This window comes from Lampetra planeri, chromosome 2 (genome assembly GCF_965212315.1).
Source record: "Lampetra planeri chromosome 2, kcLamPlan1.2.h2, whole genome shotgun sequence".
Lineage (NCBI taxonomy): Eukaryota > Metazoa > Chordata > Hyperoartia > Petromyzontiformes > Petromyzontidae > Lampetra > Lampetra planeri.
The window spans coordinates 2,139,971-2,160,362 of NC_136108.1; the positions used below are offsets into that span (position 1 = coordinate 2,139,971).

General features: G+C 52.4%; 1 protein-coding gene across 1 annotated transcript in view; it reads right to left on the reverse strand.

Moving 5' to 3' along the window:
• Positions 1–1,116: 1,116 nt before the first annotated feature.
• The window catches only part of LOC144733276 (voltage-dependent L-type calcium channel subunit beta-1-like), an 89,406-nt gene continuing 70,130 nt past the window's right edge, over positions 1,117–20,392 (reverse strand). Inside the window, exons 10-13 of the mRNA XM_078615085.1 lie at positions 9,075–9,226; positions 7,570–7,665; positions 6,637–6,819; positions 1,117–1,896 (exon numbers count right to left, since the gene is read on the reverse strand). Of these exons, the coding sequence (XP_078471211.1) occupies positions 1,117–1,896; positions 6,637–6,819; positions 7,570–7,665; positions 9,075–9,226 (1,211 nt within the window). The remainder of the gene's footprint in view (positions 1,897–6,636; positions 6,820–7,569; positions 7,666–9,074; positions 9,227–20,392) is intronic.

The window sequence follows — 20,392 nt, forward strand, 5'->3', positions numbered from 1 at the left end:
ATAAACACAAAACTATAAATAACGAAAACAAAACTTGGCCAGAGAATGATCTCCAAGAGGTTCAAATGCGTTTAGAGTATTTGGCTGCGATAAATTTCCACGCGATAAGCCACTTTCGTTGAGTTATCATTTGTGGCCAGGTCGCTTCTGAAAAAGAGCTATGGAGCTCAGTGAGCCCTACCTGGTAAAATGAAAAAAAACAGTTTAGTTTTATAGCTTGGCATTCAATCACCGTGTGCGCGAGGCTTCCGACGGACTTCCACTTGCGTTGAGCACAAAGAGGACCGGCGGACGTGCGAATGAGGAGTGCTGCGGGGGGTGAGAGGCCTGGAGTGCAGGGAGCCCCCTGCGTTAAGGTGGCTGAAGTTGAGAGGGAGTGTGCGTGCGAAGGCGACGGCTGTGCCGTCACAGAGCAGCCGTTCCCCAAACTCCAGCCACACTCCGCCTCTCATTCTTCCCCATCGCCGAGAGCGTCCACCAATCATTGTGCACTTGTGCGACCGTGTGCCATTGCGACTGGATTCGATTGGGAAACGCAAAGCGATGGGGGAGGGGGCGGTGGGGGGGGGGCGGGGGGAGGTTGTTGGCACCGTGGTTTGTGAAGCCCTGCTGTAGGGGATAGATAGCGACGGAGGAGCTGAGTGGGAGGAGATGGCTGGATGCGAATGACTTCGAAGTAGACGCCACCACCGTCACCGCCAATAACACCACCACCACCACCAATAAACCACATTCGTCGAGGCCTGCATGTAAGAAAACGAGATCGGATTCCACGCACGAGGCTCAATACAAAATCTGATTTCACGTGGCCAGAAGTAACTTCCTCTTGGGCTCCGTGGCGTCGCCAAGCTTCACGGTCAAACGCTGCGCTCCACCGCGACACACTGGCCTCATCATCTCGCGGATCGCTGGCGCTCAGCGGCGCACACAGGAGTCAGGATGACAGCGGTGACGGGGGCTGCCCGGGGTCCGGACTGGCGGGGTGGTGGCAGGGGTCTCCCCGCGTGTTCTTCTGTCGGCTCCGACCACCACCCCAGCCCCGACCGCGACCGCGACTCATCCCCTCCGATAGCTGCCGAAACCGAACACCGCCGTCTCCTAGGTCTCTCCGCCGCGTCAGGGCCGCACGTACAGCTGCTGCGACCACGCGGCCTCGGCCGAGTCCCCACGCCCGCCCTTCACCATGATGTCCGCTCCCTCCGTCTCGTAGTAGCTGGATTCCCGCGAGCGGTGGAGTCGCGCCTGCTGACCCGAACCGCCACCGCTAACGGCGCCGCCGCCGCCGCCGCCTCCCGTCCCTCCCGCACCGCCGCTCCTCTGGCGGTTGCGCTCGTTGTGATCCAGCTCTCGCGCGCGCTCCCGCTCCCAGGATCCTCGCGCTCCGGGGCCTCCGCCCTGATCCTGCTCGTGGTGCTGCTGCTGCTGCTGGTGCTGGTGGTGGTGTTGGTGCATCCGGATATCGTTGCCCACCGTGCCGGGTGAAGCGCAGCCATCCTGCGGCGGAGACGCGTCACCGGGGTAACCACGTTCCCTGCTCCTCCGTCGCTGCTGCTGCTGCTCAGGGTATTCGTCATCCGCCTGCTCCTCCGTGTAGGCCGAGTCTCGGCTCTCCTGCGTCTCCGAGTCGAAGGTGTCTTGCCGGGCGAGTCCTCCCGAGCGACCGCCGCTCCACCGGCGGACGAGCGGCTGGCGCGACGAGGACGACGACGGCGTCGTCGGGGAGTGCCTCTGCTGCTGCTGCTGTTGCTGCAGGTGCTGCTGCTGCTGTTGCTGCTGTTGCTGCTGCTGCTGTTGATGCTGCTGCTGTTGGTTGTTGTATGAGCGGCGGGATGGGTCCATGCCGGGCGGGGGGGTTCCTAGTTCGCTGTGGTGTTGGAGGTGAGTGGTGCTCCCTCCCTGGTGTTGTGTGCGCGCGTTTGTGTGTGTTTGAACGTGTGTGCATTTTTTGGTTTACCACGTGGGTGTATATACGTTGGACACACGCGTGTGTTATACGTGCGACGTACGTGTGCGTGGGTATATGTCCGTACGTGTGTACATACGTGTGTTTGCGTGCGTGCAAGTGTATGTGCGCGTGTTACATGTGCGTATCCGTGTGTACAGTCGTGCGCGCGTGTGTGCGTATTAGCATGCATATGTGTGTGCGTGCGTGGGATGGAAGGGAAGGCAGCCATGCACAGCAACAAGACCACGTGACAGCACGCACGAAACCCACACACCAAAGCGGGAGGGAACGATCAAGAAGCAGCCAAAGCAAAACGACGAAGACAAATGACGTCGAGAAAATCACACGAACGGACACTTACACACACACACGTGAGTTAGCAGGAGTGTGAGATTGAGCAGGGAGGAAGCGGGGTGTGAGACACAGCGTGCGCGCACACACACACACACAGTGCAACGCACGCACACGCACACACGGTTAGTACGGAGCAATTGGAGGCGCCCTCACGCTTGTCGTTAAAACAAAACACACGCCGCGATCGTCGTTAGGAACCGCATCACAACCGAGAGGTATGTAACATGCTGACGTTTCGGGCAGTGGTCCTTCTTCAGGATAAGAGACAGACCAGACAGATTTGACTGGATTATAGTTCTCTCTGCTGAATTTATGTGAAAGGCAATGCCAATTATTTAGTTTGTGAAGCCTCAGGGCTCTCCTGCCTCAGGATGCTAGGCCAATTGTACGAGTTTGGCTTCACGCACGAGGATACTGCAGCGCCCGGAGAAAACCACACCACACACGCACGGAGGGAGGCACCACTCAGAACTCGTATCTCCTGTTCAACCCTCGCAGCCCCACGCCAACAACACCTGGCAAGCCCTGGTGGCAGCCACCCACCCCAGCACTTAACTAGGCTCAAGCCCACTTGGCTTCAGAGATTGGGTGCATCTGGCATGAATTGGCCAAAGGCATCTTGCTGCGGTGGCAAGATGTTAACTACCTCACCTGGTATGCAGGAGGTCGTGGGTTCAATCCCGACACTGATGCCAGTTGTTATTTGGAGTTTGCGTGTTCTCCCCGTGGTCACGTGAATTTTTCTCCGTATCCTCTGGTTTTTCCCTCCACATTTTGAAACATGCTTTTTAATTATTTGGCTGCTGTAAGACATTTCCACGTGATAAGCCACTTCGTTGAACTAACATTTGTGGCCAGATCGGTAAAAAAAGAGCTATACAGCTCAATGGGCCTTACCTGGTAAAAATACAAATTGTTTAAAATAGTTTATAGTCTCTACTCTGAAGTTGGGCCACTACCCACAACGTTAACCTGTTGCGTATTTTTTTACGAGGCACACGCAGTCGGAGTTAATGACAAATGCAGTTGGTTAAAACACACGATGTTAGGTGGCCCACGGGACGAGAGTGATAGTCGACCTGAGAACACGGCACCACAACATCTGGGAATCTTTAGATAAGTTGGGTTGTTTTGTTGGTCGCTAAACTATAGTGTTTAATCAGTGTTGTATTTCTTTTATGGCCAGCCGGAATCCTAAGACTAAAGATAACCATAGCACCAAGCATAATGACAACGCTACCATTAGTCCGTACCCTAACCACAACCACAAACCTAATCCTTACCATAACTATTGACGTATATTTGTATGTCATTGTTTGTCTATCGTGCGTATCCGATGCTCTGTATGAAAGTCACGTGTAAAAGCATTCACTAGATAAAATCATCACCACAACCAGATGCCTAACCCTAACCCTAGCCACAACTCTGCAACTAATGCTAACCCGGTTGATAATTCACAACCATGTCAATCAACACCACCCTGAACACAGCCCTAACCACTTCGCCAATGCTAACCACTAATCCTCAACACAACTCTTTAATGAATCCCTAATTCGAATCACGATTCTATCCCTAAACCCTAACCAACGATGATTAGCCTCAAACCTAACACGGTGTTGGTCACTTACATACATTAAAACAATTCCTCTTTTCGGTTATCGTTCAGTTATGGTCAGCGGTAGGACTAAGGTTCAGACAGGGTGAGATCTTTGGCTTTTGTGATAGTTAAGGGTTGGGTTAGGGCTCAGATTGCAGTAAAGGAACCACACATGATTCGACAATAAATGCCCGCTTAAAAAACAACTAAGAGTCGTAATTCACTCGGGGGTGCTGTGAGGAATTCTCAGGTTTGACATTTGTCTGTTCGTGAGCGCGAGCACAGAGATCGAGGCCACGTCTCCGGCTCTCAGGTGACGTCGCTTACACCGCCAATCAGAAGCTACACTGCGGCACGTGGCACTTCACACGCACAGAATTGGTGCCCAGTTACAGCACTTGCCCCAAAAGTCTGTTACAGGCTATACCGGGGATCTTTGTCTTTTTTCCGTTGTGCTGCTATGAAAATGCTACGGGTTACATTAAAAGTAAAAAAAAAATTATTCTGTCGCCAACAAGAAAACATGTGTCTAGGATATAGGTGAGCCCTCTGGGTGACAGAATAGAAATGGAATTTAATGTCCTTCACTTCGCCAGTGCATTTATTGTGGGAAACGACTGAAGCGCGAACAACGTCATTCACTAACACGCCGATGCGTGACACCTGTAACTGCAGCTGCCGTAAGAGACGTGAGAAAGCCCAACGTAGAACGCTTCGCAATGCTGTCGTGAGAACACATTCGTCTCCGTGGAGGGGGCACGGGCAATAGGCATCAGTGAAAAAGAGCTTCATAGCTCATCGGATTTCTGCGACGAAATATCAGGAATGCTGTATGATTAGCATTAGCATGCTAATCATACAGCATATAACTACAAAACAAAATAGATTTAGCCTGAACAGACTGTTGGGGCAAGTGCTGTAAGCGAACAGCTATGAAGGCCATCACGACACACCAGGAGGTGGGTGGCCAACACCATGTCCGGCTGCCTTTGTCTCCCTCGTGGTAAAGTTTACATATTGCACCAGGTACTAATTTGAAAATGTTGAGTCGACCTAGAGAAGGAGGCCCTGGACTATTTCAGATATATACGTCACTATTGGCTGTGAGTGGGAATCGAACTTGGGTCGCCAGGTTTGTAGTGCGGTGCACGAGCCACTACACTACTGCACTCAAAGACAAATGATTCCCCTATAGCCTTTAACAGACTATAATGGCAAGCGCTGTTTGCGAGTAACACCTATGAAGGCCGGCACAGCACACAAGGGGGTGGGTGGCCAACACCACGCCCAGCCACCTTTGTCTCCCAAGTGGCGATGTTGACTACACACTGCACCAGGTACTCATTTGAGGCTAAGTCGACCTGCACGTGGGTCACAACACCTTAATCGCCTCACTCACACAACACTTCCCTCACCTCCTTGCGAGCCTGCTCACACTTGCCTCATTGCCACAAAGTTTTTTGGAGTGGACCACCACGGGGTTATTTCCACATGCCACAGCGGGTTCGCAGAGCCAGAGCAAAGCAAACCTCTCCGAGACCCAGGCCGGGCTGCGATTTTACGTTTTGAGGAGTAGTCTCGGCCATAGTTTATATCTAGACTGGCATTAAACTTAGCACAAAAACATGAGGCATGTTTGTAGCGCCGTACAACGCACGGGTTACGGAGCAGACCGGGACATCCGGGGTCTCGTGTCTAAATGCTGACGTCACAGGGCACATCATAGCTGGGCCTGTTTCAGGATCTAGAACGTGGCAAGACGACGACAAAAATACAACTCTGAGAAGAGAATTGTGGGAAGGAGGCCAACGGAGGCTGTTAGCGAACACTGCGGGTTACACGTCGGTGACCGTGATTTGTGCGTCGGTGTTTGGTCGATCTGGCTCGGGGGGGGGGGGGGGGTGTTGTGGTCACACGTGCAGCAGCCGGTCGCTCGAGTGAGGCGGCCACAGAGGGCGGTTCACGGAGAGTACGGGCGGGCTTGCACCGAAACAAAAGTCACCACCGTCGGTGGCTGAGGGACTCGCCGTCACCGCAGTGTCAATGTAGCGCACAGCCAGATGACGCATTCACCAATTCCTGACTCAGGTCCTTATGGGCACTGCGGTGGCATCAGCAGTAGCTTCACGATCATCATCATAATTCCCAATTTGTAAAAAAATCATTAATTGCCATCATTAACAGCAGCAGCAGCAGGCTGTGATTGTGGCAGCCGGAGGCCGGAGGAACCACCGCTCCGCCCCCTCATCTCACAAGCAGTGGCTCGCCAACTCCCCGTGACCGCCCCACGGGAGGTCGGCGCGTGTCGGGTTTGACGTGACGGTGGGTGCCGTGGGGTGCCACGTGTACTGTCTGCGAGCCCTATACCCCCCCTGGGCCACCGCCCCCCACCCAACTCCGGACCCTCCGGCAGGCGCGGACGCACGAGTCGCTTGGTTTGGCAGTCGACGGCAGTCAGCGGAAAAAAAAGAAACGGCCCAACCGCTCAGCGAGGGGACGGTGAGAGAGAGAGAGGGGGGGCCACGGACGGCCGCTCTCAGTAAACGACCTCCTGCAGCTCCTGCTGCTCCATCTCGGCCTCATTGGCGAGGCAGGCCCTCTCGCGGTCGTCCTGCCGCCTGTAGGCCCAGGTGGAGCCCCTGCGATCCACGGCGCCGGCGCCGGACGACGAGGGCCCCGAGCCGCCGCCTCCTCCGGCGCGCATGCTCAGGTTCCGCTTGAGCGAGGTGAGCACCTGTACCTGCAGGTTGGAGATGGGCGACGGGTTGGGCAGCGCCGTGTTGCCGATGGTCCTCTCGAGCAGCGGGTTGGGTGGGTTGGCGCTGGGCGGGTGCGTGGCGCGCCAGTACGCCTCCAGGTACTCGGAGAGGTGCTCGCACGCGTCCTCCAGCTGGTTCTCGTCCAGGATCACGTCGAACAGCTCCTGCGGGCGGTGAGCGGAGAGCCGTGAGCGGGGAGCGAAGTTCCGCCGTTATTCCCGATTCAGGGCGCCTTTCCGCGTGGAGTCTAGACTGTACGTTGTCCCCCTGTTCTACGTGTTTTTCCTCGGGTTCTAGAAATTAACTACAAATTATTCACACAGCGACCATTGCACACCCCTTATGACAGACTAATGCGCAGGTGCCGAGTCACCATCTGTCACACAGGGGCAGCTGCGAATAGAGGGCTCAGCGAATGCGAGACGAACTCGGTTCACTGCCATCGGCGACGCATTTACCGTGACCGACTATGGCAACTTGGTGCGCCAATGGCCCCGACGAGGGGTCGGCAACCTGTCCTTTCAGCACTGCTTCGTCACATCATTCACATTGCATTGCAGCTCTTGAAATATTGAGGACTTTTATGTTTTTACCGAATTCGAAACAACGTGCATTTAGAGTGTTTGGTTGCTATACGTTTTCACTCAATAAGCCACTTTATTGAGCTATCATTTGTGATAGCCAGCTCGCTTCTGAAAAAGAGCGTGAAAACTGACCGGGCCTTACCTGGTAACGTAACGTAAAAAGTTTAGTTTAAATAGGTTAGTTTTAAACGACATTCAAGTGCTCCAACTGAGCTGGGTGGGAGGGGCAGGGGGAGGGGCAGGGGGAGGGGGGGCAGGGGGAGGAGGGTTAGGGGGGGGCTCATAATGGCCGTGACGAAGAACTCCGTGGGTGAGCAGAGGTGTCCGTACAGGAGGACACTGCAGGAGCTTGTCGGCTGCCACCATCTGCACGTTGAGGTGTTTGCTCTGAGACTTCCCGCGAGACTTGATGAGCCGTTGCAGCACCTGGAGTCACACACACACCCAAAACACAAGGTACCCCCGTAAAGCCTTTAATAGTCTGTTGGGGCAAGTGTTGTTATAGAGCACCACCTGCCGAGGCCAGCACGGCCAGAACCACGTACGGCCCCCTTTGTCTCTCCAGTGCCGATGTTCACACACCACACCAGGTACGCATTTAAGGCTGAATCGACCTAGGGGAGGCCCACGAGCGGTTCGTAGCGCAGTGTGTAAACCACCATAAGACCGCTCCCCACTACTCTATGAACACACACACACGCATTCTGTCTCTCTTTCTCACAACAGTGACGGAATGGGACAGTGGCTCAAAATTTCCGTGCGATCTGATTGGTCCATTCGGGCTGGTCCAAAAAACAAATGGGCCAGTGAGGAAGAATCTTTGGGGCTGCTGAATATGGGGCTTAATGCCAACTGAGAGCTTAAATAAGCAATCAAGTGAACACATTAGAGGTAATAATTTTTTTTTAAATGTATCCCACACAGACAGGCCCACCGGCCCTCAGAATGGACCGGCCTATCGGGCATTTACCTGGGGGCCGCTGCCCTATGGCCAGTCCGGGCCTGCCCTATGGACACGCGCACACTCACGGTGTCTCTCTGTGCACGTCCACCATGTGCGATTCCCCTGGCTGTGTGTCCCATCTGACACTAGAGGTCATGACCTGGGATTTATTTCTCGCTGGATATTTTCCGGGTCGCTGGTGGACTGGAGTAGATGGCACGTGACCAGTGGTAGCCAAAGGCATACCGAGAAGTATACTAGTTGTGGTGCGGTACAAACATATTTTCCGGGTCACTGACCCAGAGAGACGCGGCTGACATTAAGCCCTGGGGGCCTGAGTACAGAAATGGCGTAAGCTAAAACTTGTCGTAACTTGGATTCCATACTGGAGTAAAGACAATAAAGCATCGTAAAGTTAGGAGAGAAAGTATGGGTGGTTGGGACCACTTAGTTACTCATGTCGATGCGTCAAAGTAAAACTAAAGCAACCGCTAAGAATAAAACACAATAATGTGAATAACATTAATGGTATTACTAAAAGTAATGTCTAATACAAACATTTACCTCAGCCACAGGCCGGCCGAAGCACAAGGAACGATGGGCATCACGGCGGCCATGTTGCGGGTGTGACCTCATGGCAGCCATTTTGCACGGAGTCGTCAGCTGATTGGCAGAAGCAGTGGGCGTGGCTGTGTCACACCTGGCAACCACCGCCACGTTCACTGCACCCGAATTGCCTCAGAATTGTTCTACTTTTTCTTCCTCTTAATGTGCATCGGGCATCTTATTACGATCGCAGCCTGCCAGGATTTTACGAGTATTTTCTTTACTCGGGGTCCTGCTAGCGATCCTCCATGTGGTGCCGGCATGATGGACGAACTGCCGAGCTCACCTTGGGCGAGGCAACCTTCACGTAGACGATGATGGGGGCGAGCGAGGTTTTGCCGAGCTGCGTCGGGTGGTTGATGGTGTCGGCATCGAGCACCACGAGCTGCAGCGTCCGTGCCAGCTCAAAGATTCGCTCGATCTCGCTCTGCACCTCCGCTGGAACCGCCGGTGCGCCGGGGGGCACGCGAGCAGAGGCACGGGCGGGCAGGCGGGCGGGCGGGCGGACGGCCGCACACGCACGCGGGGCACAGATACGTACGGACGCAGGGGGGGCACGCGTCCGGGCACAGGGACACGCGCGCACACAAGCACGGGCACACACGTACAGACGTAGGCACACGTACAAAGGCGCACGCATACATAGGACAGCACACGCGTAAACACAGACACCAAGATGTGGGCACACACGTACAGACGCAAATTTACATGGGTACAGACACGGGCACAGATAAAGGCACGCACATATGGACACAGGCACACAGATGCAGACACAAGTAGACATAGACGCAGACACAGGCACACACAGACGCAGACACGCACACACATACAGACACAAGCCCACACAGATACACACACAGGAATGTTGGCACACGCATACATGCACAAGGACACACGTAGAGACACAGCCATACAGACATACACACACAGGTACACACAAGCGAACAGGCAGATTCTCAAACACACACAGAGGAACACACACGGACACACACAGACGGCAGTGTACACATGCAGCTGCGGTTAGAACTGAGGACTGAGGAGACCCCAGATGCGTGCACGTGATCGCGGTGAGACATGCAGGTATGGCGGGGGCGGGGGGGGGGCGATGGTCAGACTGTGTCAGAAGTGAGACACCAAACGTGAGAAACCCTCACACGCATGTGACACGCATGTAACACGCACACTGCAAATTCCCATAAACACGACACAGCGTGGGTCCGTTGTATTGCTGGGCCTCTGTTATTGAGAAGTAGGAGACATAACTTAATTGAAAAAGATGTTTCTTTACAATATTATTTTTAATTTAAGTACCTTACGATTTTCTAAAATGGATTTATTTGCTCCTTTAACGGGCACTACCGGCACCGTGAGCTGTGACTTACCGGCCGATTTCACAGCAACGTCCCGATTGTGCCCGACTGTAAGGGTCTACAATAGCATGGCATCCCACTGCATGGAGGGCTTAAAGCTGCCACCCTAAATGCACTTGACAGTCAAGTCACTGCCAATTGGTTCCGAATGCTGTGTGTGTCGGTAATGGCGGTTGACCATACATCACCGTGATAGTCAGTGCTGCTTCGTGAAGGGGGGGGGGGGTGTCCATAACCGGTTTAGATATCACTCTTCACTGGTCTTAGCCACAGCCACGAATAAAACTCACTACTACTGGGTTCGTAGTGCAATGAGGAACCGACCACTATGCCACTCCCCCCACCCCATTGAAATTTGTATTCTGTTTGCAAGTGGGCTACATTTATTTTCAACGGGTATATATATACATGCATATATATTTAAACCTATTGATTTTTCCCAACAGCATCTAATCGAATTGCGTGAAAGATGATTCAAACAAAAAGGGTGAACTTCAAACCCAGTATTTTATTGTTATTGTATCTGTGTGAACAATGGGAAGGCATCTCTGACGCTTGGCAGACGAGGCCCTGGCGCAGAGCGTTCCAGCTTCATCGTTGTCTAATTTAGCCAGCAGAGAGCCCATTGAGATTTACTGTGTATTGATTGGCATGCCTTATTTAGCCGCGTGAGAACCCATCGCGATTCATTGTCTATTGCTATCGACGCACTTTATTTGACCAGGTAAGAGGCTCAGTGGGATTCATCAACATGTTCGTTAGCATAATTTACTTAATCAGGTGTGAGCCCATTGACATTTGTGAACTCTCGATTAACATACTATATTTAACAACGCGATCGCTCATGGAAATGCATTGGCCTGTAAGTGGCGTCCTTTATTTAATCATGTAAGACCTCGTTAACATTAATTGTCATTATGATTGATAATCCTTTATTTAACCAGAGGAAAGCCATATTCGATTCATGGTCTGTTGATAGGCACTGTTTATCTAACCGGTTGAAAGAAACCTGCTGAGATCCACGCGAGGTTTCACATGCAAATCAGTTCCATTCCGGGAGTTGGACCAAGGCCGCAGTCTTAAGAATGATTCGTCATATTATTCCACAGGGTCTTTAAGCCCCCACTTTAGAGCAGACGGTGTTGGGCTGTGGTGATTCCTCCGCAGTAATCACCAGAAGGCTGCGATTTGGGAATTGAAGCGTGGACTCTGTGGAAGCTGCACGTGCGTGCAAGCGCAGCGGGCCGAGATTAAGGGTACTTTAACAAACAGATCAATTTAACATCACCGATTGAAATGGAGACGAGAGTGAGACACAGCGAGAGATACAGAGTGAGAGATAGTGGGAGTGCAGGACATGGTTGGGAAGGCTCCTTGCAGAGACAGCAGGGGGTGCTGAAAGGACAGCTCCCACAGAGACACCAGACACATACACACAGACACAAACTGACCAGTGGCGATTCTATCGGTAGGTCTGGGGATCCTCTGTGTCCACCCCCATGCCCCCCCCCCCCATGAACAAGAATGCCTCTCTGCCTCCTCGTGTGGCCTATGGTGTACATCCCATCGTTTCTGTACGGTATCTACAAATACCGTTGCATTTAGACGCTGCTATCATCATGGTCAACGGCCACGGGCATTCTTCTGCTGGATAAAGGGCCCCTCCGGCCCCCTCACCAAATGTGTCGCCATCTCTAACGTTCTCTCGCGATGCAACATTACATCCAGGTCCTGTACACGAACTAATTTAATTGCTCCATCTCCGTGGTCGATATACTCTCTATCAAGCGTGCTCCCTGCTTTGGCTGCCAAACTCCGCTATGAATCAGCAACTGCTTCCAGAACATGCCCACTGGAGAGATGGCGAGGAAGGGAGATTCACGCTCATACTAAAGCAGTGTCCAGGGTCTACCAATGCCGTTGATACCACTATACACTGAGTCATCACTTCCTTCCTCGTGTCCACTGTAGTAGTTGTGCAGCCGACACCTTGTGACCTCACGGTTCTGCTCCTACAGTCCCAACGCACTCGCGGAGTTTTGCAATAATGATAAAACAATAATAATATTTGATCATTATTATTATTCCCTCGTGAAAAATGTTCAGGTGGGTCCTGCCATGTGTTCTCAGTAGGGTGCCCCACCTCCTCGGGTGCCCCACCTCCCATTGTTCCCCAGCTTTTCTGCACCCTTAGAATCGCTACTGACACGCACGAAGGTCGGAGACGACGCACGTACGCACGCACTCGGACACGAGGTTGGGGAAACGCACATCCACGCGTACATGCAAGAACAAATGTCCCCCGTGTAGCCCACGCAGGCTGTGGGGGGAAGTGCTGTTAGCGCAGCACTCGTTAAGGTCGGCACGGCGCGCAAGAGGGTGGGTGATATGGCCAGCGCCAAGCCCAAAGGCGTCACCGGCGCTGATGTTTACACAGAATCAGGTACTCATTTAAGGCTGAGTCGACTCAAGGGAGGCCTAAGTATCGAGTCGGATATATGACCTTTCGTTAATCCACTGCTGGATGAAAGGCTTCCAGGTTTCTTGAAGGGAGAAAGGGTTCAGATGATCCCTCGTCACTGATGTAAACCATGGCCGGGAATCGAACTCGGTTCGTTGTGTTTTGTAGCTCATTGCGTTAACCAATGCACCACTTCCCCAGTAAACATGTAACGTTGGGCCAACGTCGGCCTTACGGTTCCGACCAGATTGGCTCAAGGTTGGAGTGCTTACTAGGGTCCATCACCACACCAGGGATGGGCAGACCGTGAGTGCACAGACAGCACAAGTCAAAAAGAGTTAGACGCGAGACGATAAATTAGTCACCACAACTGAAATTGCTGACGTGCAATGTAGCCACACGGGTTATTGAACACGTGACTAGACTGTGACGGTTACACTCGGCTTTGTGACGTACTACTCGGCACGTGACCGTGCCACCGATTCCCAAAATCGATTCTTATGCATCGAATCGTGCGCGCATAAGAAAAGATTCGCCTGCAATTGGTGCGTTATTCGCTCACGTCGCATGCGATTAGTTCACGTAAAACACCCTGCAACCACTAGAGGCGCTATCCTCTTCTTGCGAATGGCAGCAATACGGCTGGGAGCTGAATGCCAATGTCGTGGTCTGCCAGCGACGACGAAGAGGGCATAAGGAGAGAGTTTGTGTGGCTTTGCTGTTCCTCCTCCTTCGTCGAAGAAGCGCGGACTACAGTGCTTTACTGCAGGTGCTAAAAAGAAAACTCAATTCTTGAGAACTGATTTTTGTGTTTAGTTTGTTGTCCTTCCCCAGCACCTCCGATTCGCACGGTTGGCTACGTACGGTGTGAAAGAAGTTCAGCGACAGCAGTTACTCGAATTTGGGGGTGGAACACAGTAAACACGCAACGTTGGGCAGACACTGGGCCAACGATGACTTCAACGTTTCATGTTTACTGGGGGGGTGTGGGGGTGTCGGCAGAATCAAACTACGGCGGCTGTCTGTTCGGTTCATCCATGAGTGTTTCGCTGGTGACGTGAGCAATATACGAGTTTGGTGAATCTGGGGCTTGGAGCGTGCGGTCGTTCAGGAGTTCCGAGCGAGGTGTTTGGTGACGCGGTGGGTGGTGGTGGTGGTGGTGGTGGGGATGCATCGCGTGGTCCCCCCGCGGCGCGCACTCACGGACGCTCACGCGCGCGCCGTGAAAGCAGCACGGAGAAACCCGTGAAGTCCACCCCGAAGGAGAATGTTTGAATGAAAGCGACGTACGGAACTCCCAGGACACAACACGGCCTCTGTCTCATCGTCATCGGGCTGGCTTCAACCTCCACCTCTGGAAAGTGATCGCTTTGTCGAGCGACCGATCTCGTCAAGGACGGAGCGTGTGGGGAAAGTGCTCCCCCCTCCTGTGTACAATTTATGAAGTGGGCCACAATTAGTTTTAGTTTTTGGGTTAGATCGTGAGCCTATCAACCAAAATGGAGGAATGTTGAAAGGCGAGCAACATTTTGTTGAAAACTTTTATGCAACGTTTGGCTGGAGATTACGACCAGGCTGTCAACAATTGGCATAATCCAAACCTAAGAATAAACTAAGTACGAGTTGTGACATGGGTCGCGACGACAACGCGGCCACCCGAAGGATGTTTTTGGGCGACGTCTTTCAGCGGCCGTTCTCTTGACGCACGGTTTCCCAACGGGTTCAGGGCTCGTAGGGAGCAAAGCCAAAACTCTGGCGAATTACTTGGACATTCGACGAAGAAGCTCCGTGCGGCTTTCATTTGCGTCCTAAGTGTTCCACTAGCCCCCCCGGTTCTCACGCCCCCCCCCCCCCCCCATCGAGCCGCCTTCCTGCCCGCCGCACCTCCCCTCTCTCTGTCTCCAAGCTTTACCGATCGTTTTACATTCCGTGCAGCACCATGGTTTAAGGGATTTAGCGTGAGTGGGGGGGGAGGTCAAAGGGAACATTTTTCCACGGCTGAAAACTCCCGAATAGGGGGCCCACGAAATTAGTTTAACTTGTTTTGTCATTAGGAAATGCAGGAGTGTTAATGCATGCTATCGTTTTAATTTGAACAAGTTTTAAACAATGCTTTTTTGTTTCCAGTTTTCCTGCACCCGACTTATTTTCCCTCCCGTATCGCGCGAATTTGTGTGCGCGCGTGTGCATGTGTCTGTATCACAGTGGCGAATATTTGAACTGGTCCTGAGGCCTCCCCTGGCTGTACTCAGCCTTGAGTACCTGGTGCGGTGTGTTAAACATCAGCATTGGGAGTGGGGGGCAGTCAAAGGCGGCCGGGCGCGGTGCTAATAGCCACACCATCCCATCTTGCGCAGTACTGGCCTTCATTGGTGCTCGCTAACAGCATTTGCCCCAATACTCTGTTACAGGCTGTGGGTGGCTCCTTTGTCTGAGCGCGCGGATGCGGAGGAGAGTGGCGGTGGGGGGAGAGAGGGGCTCTACATGTACTCTGGTATTCTGCCCAGGGGGGGCACACACTGCACAAATGCGAGCGTGACGATGGTCGTCGGTGGGGGAGACGCGAGAACTTGAATTTCAGAAGCCTCGCAATGCGAGCACGCTCACCCCAATCACAAAGACGCGCCCGTGCGTGTGCGCGTCTCTGCGGGGACTCTTTAAAAGGGTTATGTGCAGAAGGTCGGTAATGACCGATTAAACGCAAACTCGCGATTACATGCTTCGGCTTCAAATATCAGCCGCGTGCGCACGCGCGGGCATTTCAAAAGAACGCCACTCGGATACGATGCCAGAGAGGGTTAGTATGAGGGTGATGTCTACACTCCAGAGGGTTGCAGTCAAGTTCAATGCGGTGAAGTCAGCCTGCGGCGAGCGGTGGACCTTGGGCCGACGAAGTCAACAAATGAACAAAACTCCCTCCCAAACGCAAAAGCGAAAGAAATAAACCCACCTCATTAACACGCAATAGGTCGACAATGGCAGTAAGGCCCTCATGTGGTGTAGGCCATCCCTTTTAGGCCCTCCATTTCCATGTTGAAGTTAACAGCTAAGCGGCGGTAGCACTGCCAGAGTAAATTTACCTCGAGTTGAATAAATGTGAAAATTTGATACGGGCAAAATAAATAATTATCCTTGATTTTTTTTTATCTGTAATACATACTTAGGCCCTTCACTCCGATTAGACTTAGGCCCCTCATAGCCTTGATCCGGACACGTCGATGACCACTGCAGCCATTGGTGCGAAGGCGCCTTCGTGGAGCAAAATGGAGAATCAAAGTGGGGAATTCCAACTGCGCAGCGGTGGCTCGTGGCTCCGGTTCGGTGAGGCGACAAACTCCGCACCGGGTTTTTAATTTTTTTATTCTTTCCAAGCCTCACGTGATGAGCTGTGCTCAGACAGCTTCACTTGTAACTGGGATACGCGCTGGCAGTAGCTTCGTCGCCAGCGCCGTCGTCACCAAACGGGGCGCGCATGATCACAGGCGGCTTCCCGGCAGCGTGCATCTGGCGCGGCACAAACCGCTTCTGCATTTTCGATCGTCACGAGCATCCTCAAGCCCCCGAAGCCACGAGCTGCCATCAACACCCGCAGAATTTGACTCACCAGGCTCACTTTTTTTCTGGCTGACCCAGCCCAGCTGATGGCTCTGCGAGGACACCTGCCTGGGGTTCATGGCGACGGGTGCATCCCTACTCGGCGGTTAACCCTGCCTGCCAGAAGCTCTGCGCTAGCGCATCCGGTGGGTGGAAGACGCTAAGGGCAAGGCCGTAGGCCTCCTGGCTCCTGCAGATTGATTCACAGTGACTGTTGAGAGCGAGTAATGGATGGGGTGGGGTGGGGGCAGGGGAAGAGTCCTTAGAGTTGCCATCAGAAGGCAGACTTTGAAAGGAAGACTGAGCTACCAGATTAGGGTTATAGCTAGCAGATTATGGGTGGCTGGCTCATTGTCAGATGGGAGATCATTCTCGAGAGTAGGCGTGCATTTTAAATCATAGTCCTGACTTTAACCCAATTGCAACAGCCGATACATGGAATTATTGAACAATGCCAAGGTGCCGCCCTTGTGCAGCAGTACCTTCGAATAGAGGCAGCTCAAGGATAAACGGAGCTGCAGTACCGGCGTGGCTGTACGTGCCTGAGTACCACTGGTCCTGAATTGGGAGGCTGGTATAGATAGGGACGCTCGAATGTGCTTCCAGTCCTGGTAACGTGGTACTGGATACGATACCTGCAGGTACCCACTGACTCTACCAGGCTGGGCGGGTCGATGTGAACTCTGCCCCCCACCGCCCACCGCCGACGTTGGCAAGGCTGTCGTGGGCACTGCGCCGCCACCAGCAACGGTTGCTCAGAGGCTGCACGCAGCGAGGTGACGGTCCGCCGAGTCAACAAAAAAATGGTATCCGGCGCCGCACAATACCAAATTAAATTGTAATGTATTATTGTATATATCCAGTTTCTGAGCTTTCGGCGTTAAACACTCGCGTGCTGTACGTGAAAAAAAAAGATCCAGTTCTTGTTTGTGAAATCATAAACGACGAACAACGAATAAATAAATGCGAGCCGAGGTCCACAGCCGCTGGTTGGTAAAGCACTGACGCACGCGGTGAAATCGTTGTGTGCCATGCGGGGAAGGGGCTCAGCTGGCATGGGGTCAGAGGGCAGCACACGGCGAGAGGTGGGGTTGAGGGGTCAGGGGTCATGAGCAAGGTCCAGGGGCAAATACATACCCAGAACGTCTGCAGGGAGGCACGGACAGTGAGAGACAGCGGACAGAGATGGCGAAACACAATCGGTTAGCGGGTAAAAGAAACGAATGCAGGAAGAAGAAAAAAAAACGGAGCTTTTTTTTTTTAAACGTACGCACACAGCCGGGCCTTGAACCAAGGGGACAGGGGGCAGCGAATCCAAGGTAGGTGGGGGGAGGCGGTGGGGGAGGGGGGAGAAAGCGCTCGCCCATTCACGATGCACGCTCAAGGGGGAACAGCGGAGTCCGAGAAACAGCGGTGTCACTCAGCTCTGAGAAATTATGGGGGGGGGGGGGGGGGGCTGGTGAGTAGCGACCGGTCGTCGTTCCTTCGTGAAGCGTGACCACAGGCACAGAAGTGCCAGGGGGGGTCGTCGTACGCCACGGTATAATTGAATCAATCGAGCGCCTTAATTTAGCGCCGACCGCTAACTTGTACATAGTTGAGGGCCCACGGACGTGGACTGAGAAGGCTTAATGATAATTCGAAGCCTTCTTGATCAATCGAAGCCTTCAGTACTCAATGAAGAGACTGAAGTGTTAACGGATACGCTTTCAGCAGGGGCTAGAATCATTAGCACAGAATGGGCCCTCAAGTATCAAAGAGAGGCCTTGAAAATGTAATGGAGGTCTTGAAGATTTGGAGACCTTCATTGTTGAGTATGGCCTTGAGTTTTGGCTAGAGGCCTCAATCACAGACTGAAAGCCTTAAATGTGAGGCCTTTTCACTGTATGGCCTTCCTGCAAAGCCAAGGGCCTTCATTATAGCATGTGGCCTTCGTTATGACCCGGGCTGGGGAGCAGCCTCTGAGAGGGAGTGCTTTTTGACTCCCGAATGTCGCGAGTGACACCGCTGTGTGCAGACAGCAGTGGGCAGTGTTGAGGGTTCTATAGGCTGCTGGGGGGCCATGATGGGTCTCTCATCTCTCATGGCCCCGTTTGCATGAACCCTGCGGACACGGGGTCACTGGGGTCAAAGGGTCAGGGGATCAGGGGGCACGGGCACCAGAAATGGATCTCACTGCCAAGGTTGGTTTACTATCACTTATTATAATACCGTACTGGAATAATAACAATACAATACACTTAATGTATCGATGATTCCATGGGGGAGGGAATAGAAAATTCATAATAGGAGTGTTGCAGCAAATTATTACGAACGTACTTCAATGATGAGGATCATACAATACGAAATAATATTGCAATTTGTATATAAGGTACAATAGTAATATTCCAACCATGAAATGCATTATATAATCTGGATGTACCATTGTCATTTGTCCGGTTTTGATATGTGCAGTTGGGAAATTTACATCTGTGTTTGGGTGGAAGGAATTTGATTTGTGGTATCAAGTTATTGCACTGAACTTTATTGTTGGGCACTGACACAGATTTGATAATAAACCTACGCAGACTTTTGAAATATGTCCGGGTTTGGTCCGGAAAAAAGGTCGCCACCCTCTCTGTATGGCAATAATACCAAACCAAAATCAATATTGACGATGCGCTGGCTCTTTCACGGCCAAGTCTCACCGAGTCTCAAAACTGGCTTTCAGGATGCTCCTATGTTGAAAGGTTGGGCCCAATACCATAATTGAGTGCTTTTTTATATTAACCTCATCGCTCTAAACCATTCATATACTCTCGATAAGCTATTTTTGCTTAGACTTTAACAAAGAAAATAATAACTTGCAAATGCGAGCAATTGGCCACTGTAAGTACAGATACGTTGGAACCAGTGATGGTTCGCGACTCCAGCTTGAGGAGTGTACCAAAGTCCTCCCCGGGTTTTCTAGTTGTCAGCCGATCACGTGTGCAGGCGGATTCATTAAGTGGAACGCGATGGCACCGATTTCATCATGAGCGCAAGAGACCCGTGGCCTTGCACGGAGACCCATATATTTGCAGAGAGAACCATAGACTCACACAGAGACCTCACGTGGAGAACCATGAACTGGAACGCACTGACAGTGGCTTCGTCATCAATGCAATCTCCACCAGAGGGCACGCATGCAGCCCATGCAACTTCTGGTCTGGTGACAGCACTAAACTGCTATTCCGTTCATAAATTATCAATGGCTTTTCATACGAGGTGGCTGGGTGGTTCATGGGCTGGAGGACTGAGCCGACAAAACTGAGATCTTGGGTTCAAATCCAGGTTTTCCACCACCCGTAATTAAATTGAGTTCTCAAGTGCGGTGAACCTCCTGGGTAGCAATGGGTTTCTGTTTGTCATGTCATTTGGCCAAATCACGAGAATGAGAAATACCAGATATTTCTCACAGCAGGACATGCACAAATGTGGTGCCTCCTAAGTGTTGTGGATAAGAGGAGAGTGATGTCACCCTTCGTGGGCTGTTCTCTAGCACGGGGCACTGCTCGGAGAGCATTCCGAATGGATTCTTTATCTCACCACACGACGCCGATAATATCACAAATCGGAATAACAATTTTTATTTTTACTCTGATCGTCCAACCATTCACCCGTGTACTTTACCCGACCACGGAAAACCCAAGGCATGAGACTTTGTATCCTTCTGAACCTGGAGCCACGATCCATCACCATTACTGGCCACTCATTCCTACGTTTTCTCCGCAAGATCTGCAAATCAGTGGAAAATAAACAAACGCTTTGTAGATCTGTCCATTTCTGTGAGTGCCGGGAGCGGGCGTTGGTGTTAATGCAGTCAGAATTAATGAGTTCTGATCTTGGGCCTTGTTGGTGATTACCCGTCGAGCGTCGATCGAGGCTTAGGCTCTGTCGTTCTCCAAGTCTCGTCAACTGAATTGAGTCGCACGTCGAATCCACTCCCCCTCACACCTCTCACCCACCCAATAAACTCAGACAATTAGTAAACCGAGTAAAACGGACCCTGTACACACACACACACACGTAATCAACTACAATGTTTGTTCTTCCTCGGCGCACTGCCGCCTCCCGTTACGTCACTAAACCGTCGCGGTTCTGCGTCTTCACCCGGGCTCGGCGTTCGCTCCTTGGGTGGGCAAGCAGCCACGGTCATTG